The sequence below is a fragment of the Nicotiana tabacum genome, chromosome 12, assembly GCF_000715075.1.
Source record: "Nicotiana tabacum cultivar K326 chromosome 12, ASM71507v2, whole genome shotgun sequence".
NCBI classification, from domain to species: domain Eukaryota; kingdom Viridiplantae; phylum Streptophyta; class Magnoliopsida; order Solanales; family Solanaceae; genus Nicotiana; species Nicotiana tabacum.
In genome coordinates, this window is record NC_134091.1 from 58,737,693 (window position 1) to 58,760,330 (window position 22,638).

The following is a 22,638-nucleotide window of genomic DNA, read 5'->3' on the forward strand; positions in this document are numbered from 1 at the left end:
AGGAGCAGAGGAGGTAAGAGGTATGTCTTTGTCATTGTAGATGACTTCTCTAGGTATACATAGACTCTGTTTTTGAGATCTAAAGATGAAACTTTTGATGCTTTCTGTGTATTTTTCAGAATGATTCAACAAAAATTGGGTTGTAATGTAATAAGTATAAGAACAGACCATGGTTGAAAATTCCAAATTCCTTGAGTCTTGTAACTCAATTAATCATAATTTCTCTACACCTAGAACCCCACAACAAAATGGGGTTGTAGAAAGAATAGTCCTAGAAGACATGGGGAGGACCATGATGATTGCTAGTGGACTGCCTAAGAGTTTATGGGCTGAGGCAGCCAATACTGCTTGTTACTTGATGAACAAGCGCATGGTCAAACCTATTCTTGAGAAAAATCCCTATGAGTTACTTCGAGGGAAAAAATCCCAACATCACTCACCTGAGAGCATTTGGGTGCAAATATTTTGTGTATAATAATGGCAAAGAAGATCTAGGTAAGTTTGATAACAGAAGTGATGAGGGAATTTTCTTGGGTTACTCTGCACATAGTAAGGCCTATAAAGTTTTTAATAAAAGAATTGTGTGTAGAAGAAAATATTCATGTTATTTTTTATGAATCTAACAATTTGGTTGAGAAAGTTCTGAAGAATGAAGACTATGACATAGGACTCACTGGTGATGGAGATCATAAGGAATCTGAACCTCAATCTGAAGACGGATCCGGAGACCACAAGGAAATCGACAATGATCATGAGGAACAAGAAGAAGAGAGAACTACTATGACTACTAACCAGACTGATGAAGCTATACCTACTGAACATGTTCCTTTGGGTCACTCATTGGGTGAATCATATTTGGGTATGTAGATGAGGCCATGGAAACATCAAAGTTCACACCCTCTTGAGAACACCATCTATGTTCCAAATGTAAAAGTACAGACCAGGTCATCTCTGAGAAATCTATGTGCACTCACAACATTTCTCTCACAGGTTAAACCTAAGAACATCAAGGAAGCTCTAAAGGATTTGGATTGGATTATAGCCATGCAAGATGAGCTAAATCAGTTTGAAAGAAGCAAGGTCTTGCACTTGTTACAAAGACCCAAGAACAGAACTGTCATATGTACCAGATGGGTGTTCAGAAACAAGCTGGATGAACAAGAAAATATCACAAGGAACAAGGCCAGACTAGTGGTTTAGGGATACAATCAAGAGGAGGGCATTGACTATGATGAGACGTTTGCACCTGTACCTAGAATGTAAGCTATAAGAATGTTAATAGCCTTTACTACACACATAGAGTTCACCTTGTATCAAATGGATATATAAGAGTGCATTCTTGAATGGTTATCTGAAAGAGGAAGTGTTAGTTAAAAAACCTCCTGGGTTTGAAAGTGAAGAATTCCCTGACTGTGTGTTCAAGTTAGACATAGCCCGATATAGACTGAAACAGGCTCCAAGAGCTTGGTATGAAAGACTCTCAAAATTCCTCTTAACCAACAACTTTGTAAGAGGAAAGGTGGACAACACTTTGTTTCTAAGGAGCAAGACAAGAATGTTCTAATTGTGCAAGTATAAGTGGATGACATTATCTTTGGGGATACTAATGAAGTAATGTGCAAGGAATTTGCTGAGATGATGGGGAATGAGTTTGAAATGAGCATGATGGGTGAACTGAACTTCTTCATGGGGATGCAAATCAAGCAAACACCTACTGGAACTATGATACATCAGCAGAAATACATCAAGGAACTACTGAAGAAATTCAACATGGACTCCTCTAAGTCCATTGACACTCTCATTGCCATTGCAACAAAGCTGGACCTTGATGAAGAAGGGAAAAGTGTTGAACATAAACTATATATAGGAATGATTGAGTCAATGTTGTATCTCACAGCAAGCGGGCCGATATTGTATTCAGTGTGGTACTGTGTGCAAGATTTCAGGCAAATCCCAAGGAGTCTCACCTGAAGGTTATCAAGAGGATACTAAGATATCTCAAAGGGACTCCTGACTTATGCATATGGTATCATAGAGGGTATAACTTTGATCTAATTAGTTATGCTGATGCTGACTATGTAGGTTTTCATGTTGACAGGAAAATCACTTCAGGAACATCACATTTTCTATGTTCTTGTCTGGTGTCTTGGGGAACAAAGAGCAGAACTCAATGGCTTTATCCACAGCTGAGGCTGAATAAGTGGTAGCAGCATCTTGATGTGCTCAGTTTTTGTGGATAATACAACAGCTAAGGAACTATAGTATTTTTGTTGATTCTATTTCCATTTTCTGTGACAACACTAGTGCTATAAACATTGCTAAAAATTCATATCAGCACAAAAAAACCAAGAACATTGACATTAAACACCATTTTCTCAAAGACAGTGTTGAAAAAGGAAATATCTCAATTAACTTTTATAAAACTGACGACCAAATTACAGATATTTTTACTAAAGCTTTGAGTATGGATCACTTTAAAAGGAATAGACTAGAACTAGGTCTAATCAATACTTTCAACTAGTTAAACTCCAATGATTGGCTAGAAAAAATATAATTAGATGTAGATAGTTAAGTACAATGTGTTTGATTCAATCTCGTGCTTGTATAAAGCACACACACCTTCTTAGAAAAATATGGTTGTTAACTATGTTGTATGATACTAATGTATAGTGTTGAAGCTTTATTGCAGAAACAAGTAAGGAGTTACTAAGGAGTTGGTTCTTCGACTCAGGTACGTGCCATCTTGTCTTAATTTAGTGGGACTTAATATCCTAAATTATTGTTATGCTCAGACTTCTAATCTTGTTAGTATCACTTCTAGTTGCCATCTAATCAAAGAGTAAGGGGGAATCCTAGAGAAATTGGAGTTTAATTACTCCTGAAATTCCAATAGTCAAAGTAACAGTTATAAGAGTCCCGTTAAACTCAAATTCGATCCCCCTCTCTCTTCCAGTCAAATCAGGAGTTACGTCTTTAAAAGCCCCTTATGATCAGCTTCTTAGACCTCACTGTTCCTCTCAAACCCTAAGCAAGAATCAAGAAATAATTCTCTCTTATCCCTTCATCGATTTTCTTCGATGATCACCATGCCTAAATCTAGCCAAACCCCTTCTAAAGCTAAATCATCATCCAAGACTGAAGACAAATCCAAGAACATGAAGCCCAAATCAAAGAAAAGTGTCAAAGCATCAAGTGAACCCGCACCAACACCTGCTCCTTCTCCATCTATATCCTCCAATGTACCTATACCATCATCCATTGTTCCTGATGCTCTCACCATCCCCACCTCTACTGGACCTTCACTTTCAAAACCAACTACCCATGCATCTGTTCCTACTTCAAAAAATACCTCTAAGTTAACCAAGATCAAGGCTACCTCAAGAAAGTCTGTCAAGAATGTTAAGGTAGTGCCTGATGCTACTTCTCAAGTAGACACAATGGTCAAGGAAGCTATGGTTCAGGGGGAATCAATGTCAATCACTACAAGTCAGGTATAACTCCCTCCTTCAAAATTAGATGTTCTAGTATCCGCGATAGATGCTGCACCTTTAGACACTCTTCCACCCATAAGTGATAAATCACAAGTCCAGGAACTCACTGTAGAAAAGATTGCATGAACTCTGGAGAAAGAGGTAGATACCACTATTGTGGTGCCTGTGGTTGAGGGGGAAGAGAGTAAAGAACCAGTGCAAAAGGAGGCATCTGATGGCCTTTCATTCAGTTGGGCAGAAGATGATGATGATAATGGGGGTGAAAAGGAAGAAGGAGTTGTGGGCAGTTATGAGGAACATACTACTCAAGACATCTCTAATGAAGAGGAAAAGAGTGAGAATAAGGGAGATTTTGGTAAAGAGAAGGAGAGTGAGATATAAGATAGGTTAGGTTAACAAGTGGATGATTCTGTAGAAGAAGAAAATAATAGTGAAGAAGAGGGTAATTCTGAGAGCGAAGGTGAGGATCAAGAAAAGGCAAGTGAGAGTGAAGGAGTGGATGAATAAAGTGAGGAAAAGAATGAGAATGTGAGTGAGAAATATGAAGGCTCTATGACCATTGAGAACACTATCATAGCCCTTTCAGAAGAATCAAGTGGAGAGAAAAGGGCTGAAGAACCTGGGCCCTTGTTAACTCCCTAGAGCTGAGGAGGTCAGCAGTGATGAATATGACTTGCCCTTGTCTGAGGTAGGGAAGAAATCCAGGAAGACTCATGTAAAAGCAACAAAGTCTGCAGTCCCAACAAGAAAAGAAGTGGCTCCTCCTTCCAGGACTACTCTTACAAAGAGTAAAAGAAAGGTTGTTGATGAACAAATCATTAAGGAGTTCAGAGGTGGCAAGAAGCCAAGGAAGCAAGTTTCAGTTGTGGAACATATGGTTGAATTGGACGGAGAAGATGAGTCTAAGGCTGCTTTGCCAGAAAAGTCCTCCACACAAAAGAGAAAGGTTTCCAAAGCTACAAAAACCGCTACCCCATCTACAAGGGCCAATAGAGGAAAGAAGAGAAAGAATGTGCCAGTTGTGGTTGATAGACTCACAGAGTTCAGGAACAGAAAAGTGCTCATGGGAAGATTCTTGCAAACACTGATGAAAAAGGGATGGCTCAACTAGTTGAAAAACTTGAGTTACATGGATGGAAACACATGTTTGTCAAAGCTTTCTCCCCTGTGTGTGTTACTGTTGTGGTGGAGTTCTATGTAAACTTCCAATTTGATCAAAATGTAGTCAAAATTAAGATAAGGGGGTTTGAAATGGAGTTTGATACTGAGGAGCTGGGGATGCTTCTGAACATTTCCTCTTTAGGATTTGACAATTACCTAAAGAAAAAGTGGTCATCCATAGACAATGATGTTGACACAGGAATTGTAGTAACAGGGAAGTTCTCCCAAAAGTTTGAAGTGGATGCTCCCCATAAGGTGTACAAGACTGATATGACCCCCCCCTCCCCCCCCCCCCACAAGCTGCGGTTTCACTTTGTCAATTTCTGCATTCTGCAAAGGTGTGAGAGAAGGCATGAGGCTACACTGTTAGACATGGCTGTAATGGAACTGCTTGACACTGGTAGACCTATCAATCTCCCTAGCCTGATGATTCAGCATATGGCAAGGGGCTGCAGACACTTCCAAGCCTAAGCATACTATTCCTTATGGCTTCATGTTGACTAAGCTTTTTGACAAGCTCAACATTGCCTTTATAGAGCTTAAGTATGGAAATCACAATGATATTTTGGATATTTTTACCCTCAAGCAGTGTGGATATGAGGAGATCAAGGCTAGAGGACCAACATGATCTGCTATTCTACTTGGAAGCAGCAGAGTAGCAGAGCTCAGTAATAGGTTGGAGTTGGTTGTTGAGAAGAATGCCAAGCTTCGTGAAAACAATGATGAGTTGAGAAAAGAAACTAGGCAACTTAGGAAAGCTCATCAGAGATAGGGAAGCTCATGCCCAACAGATTGTCACTCTTGTGAAAACATTGACGCCCTCTACCTCTCATCCATGAATATGTTCCTTCCAAGTGTCCTTTGTCTCTTTTGCTATCACAGTGATGCTTTAGTCTTTTTTCTCTTTCTATTCTAGTCTGAGTAGGTTGCAGTATGTTTAGTTTATTTTGTTCTAATGGTTTAAGACAAGGTCCTGGGCTTATTTTGGCACTACTAAATGACTTCTCTTATACTGTTTTAATGCATCGTACAATATTGGATCATCAGCTTAGATTGTTTGCTTTGATAATTCTTGAGCTTGTGCTATAGCCTGTATGGATTTGAATCTTATATTAACTGTGCTTAATATGTCTAACATCTTTTTTATTTTTTTCGATGATGCCAAAAGGGGGAAGATAAGATTGGGGGTGTTGTTGTGAATATGTTTGTCTATGGTGTAATGTGCATGTTGATTGATCGCGACTTGTTGTGATTACCTGGTTCTAGTGTGTACAAAGTTTGTCATCATCAAAAAGGGGAAATTTGTTGAGTATTGAGATTTTGATGATTAACAAAGTTTGTTTAGATGCAATGTTCGGATAACCAGGTCCTCAACGTAGCTGCTTAACTGTTCTAAGAACCAGCTCCTCAGGGTAAAGGAGCAGCTCCTCAGGGTAAAGGAGCAGCTCCTCATGTTGATGATTGAACGTCTGTGCAAGACAGTAACTTTATCTCAAAGGTACCTAGGTCTGAGTTTGGTGGAAGAAGACTGCTACATATGATAAGGATTGTTGCCCAAGAAGATACAAATAAATTAGTAAGTGACAAGAGTCCCAAAACTTGTGGAGCCCTTGGAACAGTAGGAGTCCTATCAAACGAGAAACTGACTATGCATAGGACTCCTAGAAGATCTTAAAGTCCATCGTTTAAATACTATCTATTTTGGACTTGTGAGATCATCCTTTCACATATCAACTGAACAACTACATTTTATATACTCTAGTCGAGTACCAGTGTTGTGTTCTTCTTAAGTCAGTCTAGTGAATGTGTTTTAGGAAATTGAGTTGTAATCAAAGTGTCACAAACAATTAGTGAGTTAGAGCGAGCGTTTGATTTACAAGTTAGAGTAACTTGTAAATCAAATAGTCGGAGTACCGGAGAGTATTGAATTATAGTTTTGTAATTGATACATTTTGGCTCATTGTTCTAGTGGAGTTGAAGTTGAAAATCCTACGCAGTAGGTCGTGATTTTTGCACCTTTTGAGCCGGGTGATTTTTCACGTAAAAATCGATATGTTTACTTTATTGCTTATTTTACTTCTCGTTTAAGGAACATGGTAAAGAACTAAGTTCTTTAGTAATTCATACGGGCACTCAAACTAACATATTTTCTGTAAATGGATCGGGCTTATAGACCACCATTTCAGAAAATGCTTTAGCCACTGTGTCAAGATCAACATGGTACTTCTTGAACCAACAAGAGTAGTCATTTTCCATCACAAAGACATCAAAATTTGATGCATTATACTCTGTATAATCAATAGCATGCAACTTCCCCGAAGTAGTTCAAGTTTCGACCACATGCACTCTGAAGTGGAGGCATTGGAAATCTTCTGATACCCTTCTCATAAACATCATAACATACTGAAGTTTCTGTGTAGTCTGTAGGCCAGTGAAGTATACCATTCAAGAAAACACCCTCAGAAAAGCTCGTACCAACTGGACCGACGAATGGACATCCAGAGTATCTCCAAGTTTTGGTCTCAAAGGTGTATGTTTCAATATGAAATATAATGTTTGATCTATACTCACCATAGATGTTGATAACTTGGCCATATGGTGTCTTAGAAAGATCAAATGTCAAATTCAAGCATGAAATTCTTGGATATTTATCTAGCCGATTTGGATATGGGAATGTTTAAAAATGCTCTATAGTTGGATTGTATACATAGTATTGTAAACTAGATACACTTGTAAGGGATCGACAAAGAAATAATAAACCGCCACAAGATTGTAATATTTCAACTCCACAAGAATATTTAATAAAATCAAGGCATTGAAGAGGTACTACTGGATTTTGTTTAGGTTGTATAAGGCATATATAAGTATACTTGATGTTGAAGTTACCCTTTAAAGATAAGATCATAAAGAGACCAGAGATACGCCTAGGCTTCCATAGGGAAGAGAAATAAGGACTAGAAATGGTGGAAATCCACCTTTTGGTTACTAATTTGAACATGAAAAGTGATTTTGGTGGGTGGCATAATAGTAGTTTCATTAGAAGATCATCACTACCTTCAATTGCTTCAGCTGAGGACATAGAATTCCCTTTCTCATGCTTGTTTGTTGCCATATATATGCTGCTTGATCAGGCTCTACCTTTGTCAAGATTTCTTTAAATGCCACATAACATAATGTAAAACGGTTTAAGTTATATACGTTGACAATATTAAGAATTTTATAATATCCAACATAATTAATTTAACTCGTTATAAAGTTATCTACTTTATATATAGGGTTATAAGGCCATATTTGTTATAAGAACTTAACCTAATTCAGTTTGAAATAAATTTTAAATTATATCTACTAACATTGTAAATATTGACTATCAATGTCATTTAATATGTGACAGTAGGTTAGTTACTATTTTCACCATGTTATCAGTTTAAAAAAATTTATAGATATTTACCGGCAAATATCTTAAACTCTTTAAATAACATAACTACACATCTTCCTCAAAGTAGGTCTGGAAGAGCAGGTCTCGTGACAGATTCCAACTAAATATAATCATCTTATTCCCCAAAAATTTTGAACTTTTTTTTTATAGGGAAAGAAGATTAATAGAGTTTGAGGAGACTTTTCTGAAGTAAAGAGAAACGCCGAGCAAATTTTATCAATTCAAGAGCATGTTGATCTTAAAGAAATAGAAGCTCTATAAATTATTATTTTTAAAAAACAAGCAGAAGTAGATTACCAGTGATTTGCCTGAGATACCTTCTTGGTTGCTTAACTCGACATTATCAAAGCCTCAACCATGAAAATATTCTTCCAATTTGACTGGCTGCAATTTCTTGGTGCAAACAAGAAAAGAATAAAACAATTATTGTATTATATTGCTAATTATTTGTTCTTATCTAGGTTGCACTTTGTTATTACGGAAAAGATATAAAATTATTTTATAGCACTATGGTTTAATACTTTTCTGAATCTTATGGTCTACAACAACAACAAACCCACTGTATTTCCATAAATAAGATGTGGAGAGGGTAGTATATACGCAAACCTTACCCCTACCTTATAGAGGTAGAGAGGCTGTTTCCGATAGACCCTCGGCTCAAGGAACAGTGGAGATAAAGCAATAAGTAACAAACAATAGTAACAACAATGTATTATTGTAACAGCGCGAATGACGCAGCATATAATAGTAAAGAACCACGAATAAGATAATACAAAAATAGTCCTAGTTCTACCGGTAAGCCTAGGAGAAACACACTACTATCTGTCAACCTACAACCCTAATCCTCGACCTCCACATCTTTCTATCGTGGGCCATATCCTCGATAAGCTGGAGCAATGACATGTCTTGCCTAACTATCTCTTCCCAATACTTCTTAGGCCTACCCCTTCCCTTCCTTAGACTCGCATGGACGACCTCTCATACCTCCTAACCGGAGCATCTATATCTCTCCTCTTCACATGCCCGAAGCATCTCAGCCTCGATTCCCGCAACTTGTCCTCCACAAATGTCACTCATACCTTCTCCCTAATAACTTCATTCCTAATCATGTCCTTCCTGGTATGTCGACACATCAATCTCAACATTCTCATTTCAGCTATTTTCATCTTCTAGACATGGGACTTGTTGTTATGGTCTCAAATATGTCATGCCACTCCTACTAGTGATGCCATTAAAAATAAAATAAAATAAAATATTAAAATTAAAAGTTATTAAATATAGAATGAGATACAAGTCTTATGATAATCGATTAGGAATACCCCACTACGAATAGCTTGCTCGTCGTCCTCCCATAATTGTTGTCCGACAGACTTTTTGGGTGACATTTAGTTAAAAGTAGTTATAAAACGTTTAGCTTTTCTTTTTCCTTCGCACTTACGCTTCAATATTATTCATAAGCGGTGGGATCATCGTAAGATAATAAAAAGAATAGTAGAAGTAGAATTCGTCAAATACACATAAAGTTACGTTATTTCTGTGAACAAAATCTATGCTAACAATATTATATACTGAGACAGAACATTAATAGAGGTAAAATTGGTAAAAACTTCATAATTTGTAAGCGAAGATTAATTGCCACTGAACAACATGAGGAAAGAAAATTTGTCCAGACGGCTACTTACACCAATTCTATGAATATATGACAAGTGATTAATAGGCATCCTTATTCAGTTTACCACTTAATCGTAGTATTATCTTATAAAACTAAATGTTCACCACTCTTTAGGTATAAATTGCGTCGCAAACTAATTTTACAACCTGTTTAGGTTCTCAACTTCTGCTCCAGCATTAAAATTTATACTAAACAGTTGGTTCTCACCGAAATGTCAATTTTGTATTTACACCTATTTACATACTCATTTCTGATTCCTTACCCATTTTTTTTATAACCTATTTCGTTCTTATTACTTCTATATTGAATTTCCATCCTTATTCTAGTAGTGTAATATGCCTGAAAGACCATCCATAGCAAATGCAAGAAAAAGCATTTCAACAAATGCGAAAGTCCTCAATGCCAGCACTAATTTTGTCAATATGACTTATAAATGTCACTGCAATTGCTACACAGGAACTTCATTTTCTGAAATTGAGGTTTCCAGCTCATTGATGTCCTTAATCTTATACAGATCCAATCATAGCATCGTCCTTGAGAAACAAAAATGTGAAAAATGAATATTCCTATGACAAATAGACCTCTGATTCCATTCTAATTGAGTACGTAAATTAATATCACCTCAAAAATGGGGTGTCAGAATCTGCGAAATATTTCACTGTTTCTCCAACAAACAATAATCAAACTGTGCTATCGTGTTGCATCTTCATACCTTGGGAACAGTAATCGGTCCTGATCTTTACGCCATAAGCTACCAAATACAGCTCTGAGCATGACATTGGCAGTTTGATGCAACTGTAACACGCGCAACATAGAAAATGTGTAGAATAAGATGCTGCTAAGTTGAAAAGAACGGATCAACAGTTAGTGTCCTCACTGTAATATCTTTTCTACATGTGATCTGTATAATTCCCGCATGTCCTGCCAGGAGAACTGCCAATATTAGTTGTCCTTGCAGTTTCTTGTATAATTTGAAGACAACCGGGCCTGGGACTGAAAGAAATCAAATGAAGCCCCTGGTCCAAAAGAACGTCTTGTACCACTAGGTGAATCTGAGAGTAGTGGTTCATAGACAGAAGTACGGTTCTTGGGTTGAGAAATTGATAAAGGTGTAACATCTTTATCCAAGGATCTCGACTGAGGCTCTATATTACCCAGGGTCAATATAGGTCCTCCCATACGTTCGGCTTGCTGAAGTATGTTAATTTTACTTGATCTGTAGGTATACCTAAAGTACTTCAAAGCTAGCACTGGACCCATGCCAGCTGCGACAATGATCTGGAAGGGGGAGGAAAACCAAAATTAGTTCTCTTATATTATAGTTGCTACTTAAAGAGGGAATAACAAAATTAGTTTTAAATAATTGATAAAAAAGGAACCATTTCATGCATCCTATCTAATTAGGTGCAACAAAGCGTTTTATATAACAATTAGGAGCACCTTATCACCTTTAGTATATAGAAAACGAGTAGACTTAAGTAAATACTTTTCCGTCAATTTGTAATCAATTTGTGTGGGAGCATCAACTTTCACAAGGTGTTACACTTTCTAGCCTTGGTGATCTACTACAATGGATCCATATTTAAACAACAAATATTTTTAAAAAAATCACAACTTCACTTAAATGGTAAACATACTAGCTTATTTTTGGATCAGCAAGGAAAGATGATGAAAGAATGATGTCAAGAATAATCTGAAGACTAACTACACCTGTCCCAAGTAACATGACACATTCTTATCTCTGACATTCTAAATTATTTAAACTCAGCAGAGTATCTACACTTTCAAGTGTTAAAGAATTTGAGTTCATGCAACAATTCGAAAAATCAACTCCCAGATAATGTTTCTCCAATTAAATGAAATATCCAACTACAAGTATTTCTTCTGATACTGCTGGTATAATAGTAAATCATCTCCTAAAACTTTGTGCCCTGCCACACTATATTATACAAAATTAGATGGATTAAGTAACTAATCTGAAGCATTATCTCGACTTTTTTACTGTGCTTTGTTAAGCAAGTTCATCATGGTGACAAAAGTAAAATCCAATCCAAAGAGAGCTTCAAATTCAGAAAGTATTTGAACCATAGAGTTGAATACCATCCAAATTAATATTAAATAAATAAAAAACCTTCCAAATTGTGAACACTAGACTACATGGAAAAACAAAAAAGAAAAAGTTTACTTACAAATATAGTAATCCAATATGAGGGCTGTCTGCATAAGCGAAACATTATTGTATACAGGCCAGAGGATGGGAAGGCACTGACAATCCAATTGATGACATAGAAAGCAACAAGATTTCCCCATATGGCGATGTGTTGCAATATTGTGAAAGAGCTGTAAATATTGAGACAAATTTAGTTCCCTAGAGATTTAAGACCAGTATTGCATACTAGCATGCATTGCAAGTACTCATACACATATTTTGTCCAACTAAATAAAGATTATATAGTAACTCACTAGGCAGGTGAAAATGTTACTATCCGTTTTTGCTTTCACTGGTTACCAGTCAAATGTTCTCCTTCATAAGGAGAAAAAGAGACGATCCTTCAAGAGAACTTATCAAAATAATGGTAACAATGATCCTTAGACAATCAGTCTCCATTGTCACCACCCTAATCTTCAGCCAGGCCCACCAGCACTACCCTTTGCCCTCTTCCCATCCAAGTCATTGTCAGTATTGTTAAAGGCACGCTTAAGGAATATAAAACTGAGAGACTAGGTGCAATGTAGGTTCCAACTTGCTTAAGTGGTTCTCTATCTTGAATAGAATGGCACCAAAAAATAAATTGTTGCCACAGTCGAGGCATCATCGGTACTTATATTAGTGATTAAGAATTACAAGATTGAAATTTAGAAAACTTGTGACTAAATCTTAGAAGCTATAACTGTATCTTTGCCTCTGCATAAGAAATTTTTAATGGTTCCAGAACTTCATTTGCATGGTTTTACTTTTTATATTTGCTTAATTGCAGTTCTAATTCCTTTTTGTCGGCTACACCACGCCTCTTGAATGTCTATTACGAAGGCACCTGCATTTTTTCGATCACTATTTCTGCAAAAATTTGGACTGAAATCTGTCCAATGATCTAGCAGCTGAAACGTTTTCGGCAAGACTCAGGCAACCAAACACTTTTCCATCAAGATTCCAACAAAACCTTCCCAGACCCCACTTGTGGGATTACACTGGGTATGTTGTTGTTTACCGAAAACCATTCTGGAGACTATCTGCTTTCTATGTGTCAGTGTTGTTAAAGGTTCACTTAAAGCATGCTTAAGCCCTGAAGCTAAATGAAGCTCGAGTTGTGTGCTTCACCTTGCTTAGTTGGTGCTTTAGCATAATCTTCAAGGTGCACAACAATAGACAATAAATATAGTTGACAAAATGATGCATTAATTGTTAAGAAAACGTCATGACCAAACCTTTAGTGATTCAAAATAAGAAATTAGATATACATTATAAGAAACTAGCCACTAAAAACCTAAAACTACATCCCTTCAATCTATAGTAGAAATTTAACATGGTCTCTGGAATTAATTGTGCTTATAGTTACATTTTCTTGTATTACATTTCGATTATGTTTTCTTCATTGGCACTTTTCTTTGCTTAAGTCAATGCTTTAATCGTGCTTTCGACTTAAGGACCCAAAGAACTTTGGCGCTTACTTTGTGCTTTTCACTTTTGACTACTCTGCTATATGTTGAGTTGTGTGACTAGCTGATCTAAAAGTTTAAGCTGGTAGAGAGGGTACACTAAATATTTATTTAAACATAACACACACCCTCCTGTGTGGATCTAGTTCTTTTTCATGGATCAAGCACGTGAAAAATTCTTTTTGATAAGGGTAGCTTGAACCCAAAACCTTTTGCTTCCTCTAATACAATGTTGAATTGTGTCACCACCTTGTCTAAAAGCTTAATCTTTACTTAACTATGTCTTATCACTGTATTCAAAATAAGCAAACTCAAATTGGTTACTTTCCATTGAGGTATGTTAAAATGCTAAAATATTATCTCACTTTGAATAAATATCATGTGTACTGTGGTTAGCACCTATAAAGCTATTCTCTTATTTTCTTAAAAAAAATCACCATCACAAACTTCCAGTATTACCCCCATCCTGGACCTCTCTCGTCCAGCTCAGATACATCACGATGCCCAGTCCCGTTGTAACTCCCTGGCCCAGTTTAGATTCCGTTGGTATACTCCTCTCTCCTTACCAGTTTCAAATAAGAAGATCGTAGAGGTCAGACAGAGATTCCAAAGGCAGGAACAACAACACAGGATAAGATAGCAATGATGATAGTAAGACCTGCTTTCCCCTTTTCTTTGTCTTTTCTCTATAGTTCTTTTCAATGGGAAGAAAGTGAGGTCTTTAAACATACCCCTAGGGTGCTGACATGTGGCATGGGCTTGAAAACCAGCCAAAAACTAAGGACCAACTAAATTTCCAACTTTCATGAAGGATCCTTCTCGCTTATTTGTCAATCTGTGGCAGCCAGAATCCTCTTTCCTACTCAAGCACCGGGGGCTAGAATCTGCGGATAAGGTAGTGAAATTTAGAGCATATACTTACTTTGTTTCCAGTGCTACAACAAACGCCTGCAACCAAATACATCCTGAAAGTGCCACCATAGATGCTTCTTCCATCTCACTTTTCTCAAAAGCATATGCATGTATGGTGATGACAAAGACAACAATAGCCTGAAAAAACCACCTCCAATCATTATGGCTAAATATTAAAACCAGATTTATCAGAGACTACTAGAAACAGGTAGCAGCAGATATGACCAACTTTTAAGCGATTGATAATTCCTTCAATAAGTTGTATGCAGGCACATGGACATGCAAATACCACATAATATATCCCAAGAAATTCTTTCAGCTTTTCGGTGAAACAAAATAAGGTTAACGATATCTGGCGGTCAGATCTTACATTTACACCTAACTAAAGAGTAAAGACAATAAAAATGTCAATCTACCCAAAAAAAAAAAGGTAAAAAGAGAACGCATGCTTAAACTGATCAGAAAATGAGTGAAGGAATCTAAACTACAAATTCTTCCAAATTTCTCCAACAAATGACACATTGACTTCTCCATGAAATTCCTTTATTCAGCTCAAGGCAATAAGCCCCTTCAGCAAAACTGTGGCAAATATTATTGAGCAAACTTGTATAACATTCCAAGCTAAACAAGAAATCAACAGAATTATAGTTTCATTCGCAGATGAATACCAATAAGCCTACGTCATTCTCTAGGAAAGCCTCCACAAAGGTCAAGCTCCAAGTCACCAGCAGAGAAATCAGATAATACGTCTCAGATATGAAAGAATTTTGCTTTTTGTTCTCTTCTTTGACATGATAGGAATTTTTTTGTATCCAGTTGATTATAATAGTTCGTATGGGTCTGTATAATGACGATTCATATTAAAAGACAAACTTCATCTAGTATGTGAACTAACCCCAAAAAAGTTGTTTGTTAATTTGAAGCTCGGGTTTATTTTGCCTCGCCTGATATTATATTATTAAAGGTAATCTATGAAAGTTTGACAGTTTGACCTAGTTCAGTATTTTGATTAGAGAAATAAAAGATGGAAGCAGGTTATGTGTGACGCTCATGACAGAGGGCGGGCTGATGAAGGTGGGTCAAGGAGAAGGACTGTTAGGATTCTAGGCTCGTAAGCTTCTGAAGAAGGGGTACATATGACACCTTAGGCCAATCTCATATCAGAAAGGGAGAGAAGAGTGAAGTGCTATATAAGATAGAGCACAAGTTCACATGGTACACGCGTTTTTGGGCCAATGATGGCATAACCCAACGGGCAAATCCATGATATTTGTTTGGGCCAAAAAGGACAATACGTGTCATGGGCTAGGATGTGACAAGTGTGGTATCGAAAACGGACTCCCACAGCACGATGTTAGCGCAAACCTTAAGGCGTAAGTGACATCCATGACGGAGGATGGGTCAAAGAGAAAGACTGGCACACTTCTATACTAGCAAGCTCCGAAGAAGGGGTGCATATGACACTTACGCATATCCCACATCAAAAGGGTGAGAAGAGTGAAATTCTATATAAAACAGAACACAAGTTCACATGGTAGGCGCTTTGTGGCTCGATGATAGCGTACCAAGGGACAAATCCGCAAGTTCTATTGGGCCAAAGTGGACAATACACGCCATGGCATGGGCTATAACAAATATGGTATCAGAGCCGAACTCCTGCAATATGATGGTTGGTCAATCCTCAGACGATCAAGTCCTTAAAGGGGTGATATGTAATGCCTATGATGGAGGGCAGGTTGATGAGGGTGGGACAAAGAGAAGGACTAGAAGGCTTCTAGGCTGGCAAGCTTTTGAAGAAAGGAGGCATATGACACTTTAGGCCAATCCACATCAAAAAGAGAGAGAATAGTGAAGTGTTATATAAGATAAAGCACAAGTTCACATGGTACGTGCACTTTAGGGCTCGATGATGACCCAAGGGACAAAGCCATGAGGTCTCTTGGGTCAAAGCAGATAATACGTGTCATGGACTTGGGCTGTGACATTACACTTCTCTATAATATGCATTGGACCAAAAAGTACTCCCTCCATCAAATAAAAGTAAACCTTCTTCTTGCTAAAAGACCAATACAAGAAAGTTTGCCTCGATTATAGTTGGTAGAGAGAGAGTCAATTTTTTTGAAACGTAAAAGAAGTTGAGTTCCCCATTGAAGATGTTATATCAAGATCAAATAATGTCACATAGTGTTAGTTCATATTGATTAGAATTCTCAGAGGAGAAACTTTCTTTTGATCAGTGCAAAAGGAGAAACTTTCCACTTAAGGAAATAGATGGGTGTTTTGAAATGGACAAAGAAGTAAAGGTAAACGTTATGGAGGAGGGAACAGCTAAAGTAAATTGAAACTGGAAACATCCAGGATAAGCAAACTAAGTTAAAGCAAATATGAATAATGACTGGCTACACCAAAGTCTATGTACTTCCATGACTTGCAAAATCTCCAGAGACTGTAAATTCAAAATGATTGATGTGCAGTTCTAAGGACTCCACTGAATGAAAATTAGAAATCTGAACCAAATAGTACTCACATGAAAGAGAGACCGTCCAAACCATCCAGCAAATGTGCTAGGATTAAGAAGCCTGTTCAGAAAATGGTTTAATGAAAAAAAGGGGTTAGTATAATATCAGAGAACGTGAAAATTAAATGAATAATCCTTCATGGAAAGAGACGCCACGAAAATTAAAGCTATAATCCAACTGCGTCTTTTGGAACAGATGAAAAGCAACTACAGTAATTAAGATGCAAAGGATTTAATGAGTACAAATCCCAAACCTTCCTGCTTGACAGTAGAACAGTATTTGTGGATGCTGCATTACGGTTCTTTCACTGAGATCTTTGTCAAGGACACTGACTAGAACAGGAACACTTGTGTAGAAAACATTATATGCCATCAAACTAACAGAATTGAAAAGGCTTGTTCCAGAAACACCTGAAATGAATGAGAAGCTGGTATGTATCGTAATGTTAGTACACGACATAGTCAAAGCTTTCAAGAGTCACTCAACGACAAACTAAGTTTAGCACTTACAAAATCTGGATGAAGCATATTAGGAGGGATTTGTAGAAGGAATATTGGGATAGAAATGCTGTCCTATTATAAGAGTAACGTCCATGGACAAGTATCAGTCTTTTCAAGAACCTGAATTCTGCACGAAACATTAAAAGATAATGAGTTTGGTAAATGCCAAAATATTAATGCCTATAAATACCCTTTTTGTTTTAGCATTTCCCAAGAAAATGACAGATGAATTTTAGCAGGAGTATATATATAATATCTAAGTGTCTAACCAACTTGCTCAAATCCCTGGGTCTACCACTGGTTACAAATGCATAATTATCAATCTATCATCACCTCCGATCTTTAGTAAGAGAGCTTTTAAATCTTAGTGAGTACTAAACTAGACTGCCACCTATTATGCTACCTATTTCATATTCTTGACTAAGGGTGGCAAGTGGGCCGGTCCCGGGCCTAAACGGGCCAAGTGGGCCGGTCCAAACGGTCCCGGGCCCGTCCCGGGCCCAAATTAAACGGGCCAAACGGTCTTTTTGTAGGGACCGGGACCGTTTGGTCCCGGGGAACGGTCCCAGCCCGCGGGCTAAATGGGCCCAACGGATGTTTTTAAAAAAAAAAAAATTAAATAGATATTAGAGACAAAAGGATGTTAAAAAAAATATCTAAAGCAATGCTTTGTAAATTTTATTATAGAATTGTGACCTAAATTTTATTTAATATATATATACACTATACTATATATACATCTTATATCGAATATAACTTATATACTTAGTATATATATACTTTTTAGTAGTAACATGAAAGGACCAAAGTATGGTACTTTTTAGCTAGTATAAATATGGAATGATAGAAGATCAAGTTTTAGCTCAACTCAGATTACAGTTTCAACTAAAACTGAGTTGAGCTAAAACTTGATCTTCTATCATTCCATATTTATACTAGCTAAAAAGTATCATACTTAGGTCATTTCATGTTACTACTAAAAAGTATATATATACTAAGTGTATAGTATATAAGCTGTATAAGATGTACATATAGTATATATATATATATATATATATATATATATATATATAAAGCTATATTTGATAAGCTATATATACATCTTATATAGCTTATATAAGATGTATATATAGTATAGTATAGTATAGTATAGTATATATACTAAATGTATAATATATAAGCTATATATATATATATATCGAATATAGCTTATATATTATACACTTAGTAACAATAAAGTAAGCAATAGTAGCAATTATAGAAGGAAATTAGAGAGAGATTGTGATAGATTGATGATTTTGTAAGAAAAAATGAAAGAATGAGAGGGTATTTATAGTTGAAAATAGGAAAAAAGTGTAATTATAAAAAGTTTGGGGTTAAAACAAAGTTGGGGGGGTTAAATGGCTATTTTATAAATAGCCAACGGCTATTTTTGACAGCCCAACGGCTATTTTTGACAGCCCAACGGTTATATTTTATTTTATTTTTTAAATATAGCTGTTGGGACCGTTTGGCCCGCTAAGGGACCGGTCCGGTCCCGGTCCCTGGAGGGCTAAATAGTCCCGGGCCTGGCGGGCCCAAATCATAGGACCGGCCCACAAGACCAGCCCAGGCCCACTAAAACCGGGCCAAACGGTCCTGGCCCGTTTTGCCCATTTGGCCCGCGGTCCCGGGCCTGGACCGGCCCACTTGACATTCTTTCTGACACAGGAAAGATGTGAGATAAATTAAGAAGCAGCTATTATAATCTGTCATAAGTAAGACGTTGAAACATAAAAAAGAAAGAGTATTGGATATCTCACTTCCAATACTATAATCAGCTGCTCTTGCTGCCTGCAGTCCTTCTCTCCCACTTATGCCAACTCCAATGTCAGCTTGTTGGATCATCCTCACGTCATTTCCGCCATCCCCTATTGCCAGTGTTCGATATTCACAGGATTTTAGGAGTTCTACCAGCTGAAAGTAATAAAATGTAGTTGAGATCTATACACCCATAAGCTGTACTTTTACAAACTACAGGCATCAACATGAAGAGCATTCTGCTATCCAAGACCATACCAGCACAAAAACAGCTTATGAAATTTTTTTGCTTTCCTAAATTCAAACTAATGTATATTTGCATAAGAGATTGAAGCATCATTTTCAATGCTTGATCTGCAAACATAGGTAAAATTGACCTGGCTATAAAATTTGTTCAAAAGTGTCATCGTTGACATGCAAAATACACAAACTCCTAGTATTTTTGCTCTAGTTATAATAAGTTTTCTTTATAGAAGCTGAACTTTTCTGTGTCCAACAATTCCATTTTATCTCATTAAAATATATATGTAACGGGCGAAACTTTCTGCTACATCATCATGCAGTAACCTTTCTATGTGGTGGGCCTTTGCTAGTGAAAAAAAAGAATGAAAATAACAAGACCCCCTATGTATCACTCTTCAAACAGCACAGCAGAAATGTTACAGTACACTACCCACCTAAGTTGCTCTGACACGGGTACGGGTGTCCGACACGGGTGCGGATCTAGAGGTCGGATCCTTTAAGATGGAAATTTTAAGATTCGGGGATACGGATCCTAGAACCGACACGGGTGCGGGGATCCGGCTAAAATTAATTTTAAAATAAAAATAAATATATCTCTAAATTATGTGGAGTACTTACCTATAACTTATTAAATGTGAATTTCTTCTTTATTCGTGTTTTTGCTATTGTTCTCTTATTTTACATAGTCAAAAGAATCAAAAGCTTAAAGATTTCAAAGCAAGCTCCACGTATAGTTTTTTGGGATAAAGAAAAACTTGTCCTTTTATGGTCAATTGAAATGTATAAATAAGAGTACGAGACAAAACAGTTTGCACACGGTCATAACAGCTAGAAAGCATATCACTCTTCAAGAAAGCACATCACTTTTCAAGAAGAAAGCATATCACTTTTCAAAAAGCATATCCTAATTTGTCTCTGTCTTCTTCGTCTATCTGCACTCGCCTCTTCTTCTTTCCTTAGTCTTCTTCCCCAACAAAACCTTTTCCATGTCTCTGTTTTTTTAAGTATAAAACCTTTTCCTTCTTTGTTTGGTCAACGCACCCGATCTTGTCTGACCGAATCCGACACAGATCCCACACCCTTACCCGTGTCAGTGTCGTGTCGACACGGGTATGGCGCCCAAATTGCTGTGTCCGAGCAACTTAGCTACCCACCACTACCCCACCCCCAAAAAATGACTATTTAAGCATGCGATATTGTTTAGCTGGATTTACTTATTGCTCCAGTGCGTAGCTACATTGGGATAAGGGTGGTCAAGCGAACACCCTTCGCCGAAAAATTATATTATGCATATAGGTCAAATACCACTTTATATGCATATATATATATTTTGAACATCCTTTGCACAGTTGAGAAAAGTAGCCCAATGGCCAAGGGTGTTCCAAGTGAAGTGGAGTCTATGGGTTATCCTTGTGTTAACATCCGTATCTGCCCATTTTGTTTTTAAAACTACACGGAGACGACATTGGTCTATTGGACTATCATTTTAATCAAAGAATTTCTTAATAAATAACTCCTCAAACTTAATATTTATGTAAAAACATACAACTAATCTTAAAAGTAGTTTTTTAATTAAAAGTTGTTTATTAAACAAATCTTATAAGTTAAAATTCAAATATTTCTTTAACCAAAAAAGATCTTTATAGACTACAAACCTCTCGACTCTCTCTTCCTTTGGTTCTATGCTTACTTTTATTAGCAGAATTTCTTTTGTTGTCTTTTTTATGTTAGGCTTTATCTGTAAAATTGTAGTTCTATTACAATTATTTTCATGATTTAGCTATATATTGCACAGATTGATTTAAAATTTTCGGTGCACCCATTCATTGAAAAACAATTACTAGACCTCTTTAAAGTTTGAACACCCTTGGCGAGATTTCTGGCCACACCACTGAATTGCTCCATTTAGGAGATCTAAAAATGACTAATAGGTACTATTGAAAAACAAAAACAATCTGAGAATGGAACATCAAGCTATGTAGCAGGGGTATATCTTTACCATTCTATAAAATGTACAAATGTGACTCAACACTTTGTCAGACCATCCATCCAAGTCATCAGATTTGTTGTGTTCATGGCTTGCTCCTTTCAAGAGCGCTAGAATCTTATCATGCAAGCTACAGGAATAAGGTACTGGGAATCAAAGTGTATGGCCCTGTTTGGGAACATGTAGCAAGACTTTATATCCACGTCTAATGCTCCAGAGAGAAACTTCTAAAAATATTCAGACTAGGGCTGCGCATGAGTTTCCTAACATGTTCTTTACCATTCAAAACATGTTTATTAGAACAACCTTTGACGTGCTAGAATTTAGATACTTCATTATGACTAAGAAAATACATGCACACATCTGGAGATAAGCAACAAATAAAATTTAAGGTGCTTGTTGAACTGGTTATAGTAGTAAAAAGTAGTTAAAACATTTTGTCCAGATAAGTTGCACTTTCAACTTGCAATGCAAATAAAGAGAATGTTAACTCTGACACGGACTCAAAAGGAATGAAGCAAATACAAAAACTACCAAATTTATATAGTGACATGACAGATTAAATACAATTAGTAAAGCTTGCTATATCCTATGAATAATGTTCCACTGCTTGAACTTTATTTGCAGGGCTTACGTTGTGACGGGAACTTATGAACTTCGCATTATCAAAATAGGTAACACAGATGTTGTTCTCTTCTTAAAATAATGCATTGAATATGAAAAATTATTTTGACAGCCGACATAATACCTGTGCCTTCTGTGATGGAGTAACACGACAACATATAGCTGTTCTCGACAATATAGCAAGTTCCGTGAATGCCTTCCGGTAATGCTTTAGTACAATTTCAAGAGCCCAGCCATCCACAACAAAAGCAACATCCTGTGTGAGATAAATACTAAGTCATCTGCTTGGGAGTTAACAGGGGTTATTACAAATTCAAGTGAGAGTCATGTACCATGAAAGAGGAAAAAGTAAAAGAAAAAGCACCACACAGTCCAACATTAGTGTTATTTCAGAAATCTGGAAAGGAAATTATATTTCTGTTCTTTTCTTTTTCCTCCCTCTCAGAAAGTACATTTCTAAGATTTACAAGATAATGCTCTAGAGTACACATACAGAAAATGAAGCTATCAATAGGGGGAAAAAGAACCTATCTGGAACGACTGAGGGACTTGTATAAGTCTTCCATTCACTTGAAGACTATTTCAGCACCAAAAGAATGACTCGACTGTAGGTGCCAGAAAAATTTTGTACAAAAT

At 36.8% G+C, this 22,638-nt stretch overlaps 2 protein-coding genes across 2 annotated transcripts in view; one reads left to right on the forward strand and one right to left on the reverse strand.

The window, feature by feature from the left end:
* The first annotated feature begins 280 nt into the window (after nt 1–280).
* Nucleotides 281–1,200, forward strand: LOC142167181 (uncharacterized). Its single transcript, XM_075227341.1, has 3 exons — nt 281–454; nt 649–822; nt 868–1,200. The coding sequence occupies exons 1-3, from the start codon at nt 281–283 to the stop codon at nt 1,198–1,200; spliced, it is 681 nt and encodes a 226-aa protein (XP_075083442.1).
* An 8,962-nt stretch (nt 1,201–10,162) lies between these two features.
* LOC107788684 (phospholipid-transporting ATPase 2) overlaps nt 10,163–22,638 on the reverse strand; it is a 47,412-nt gene continuing 34,936 nt past the window's right edge. The window contains exons 18-25 of the mRNA XM_075226538.1: nt 22,127–22,258; nt 19,151–19,304; nt 17,358–17,475; nt 17,102–17,275; nt 16,857–16,908; nt 14,340–14,467; nt 11,950–12,100; nt 10,163–11,038 (exon numbers count right to left, since the gene is read on the reverse strand). Of these exons, the coding sequence (XP_075082639.1) occupies nt 10,703–11,038; nt 11,950–12,100; nt 14,340–14,467; nt 16,857–16,908; nt 17,102–17,275; nt 17,358–17,475; nt 19,151–19,304; nt 22,127–22,258 (1,245 nt within the window). The 3' untranslated portion in view covers nt 10,163–10,702. The remainder of the gene's footprint in view (nt 11,039–11,949; nt 12,101–14,339; nt 14,468–16,856; nt 16,909–17,101; nt 17,276–17,357; nt 17,476–19,150; nt 19,305–22,126; nt 22,259–22,638) is intronic.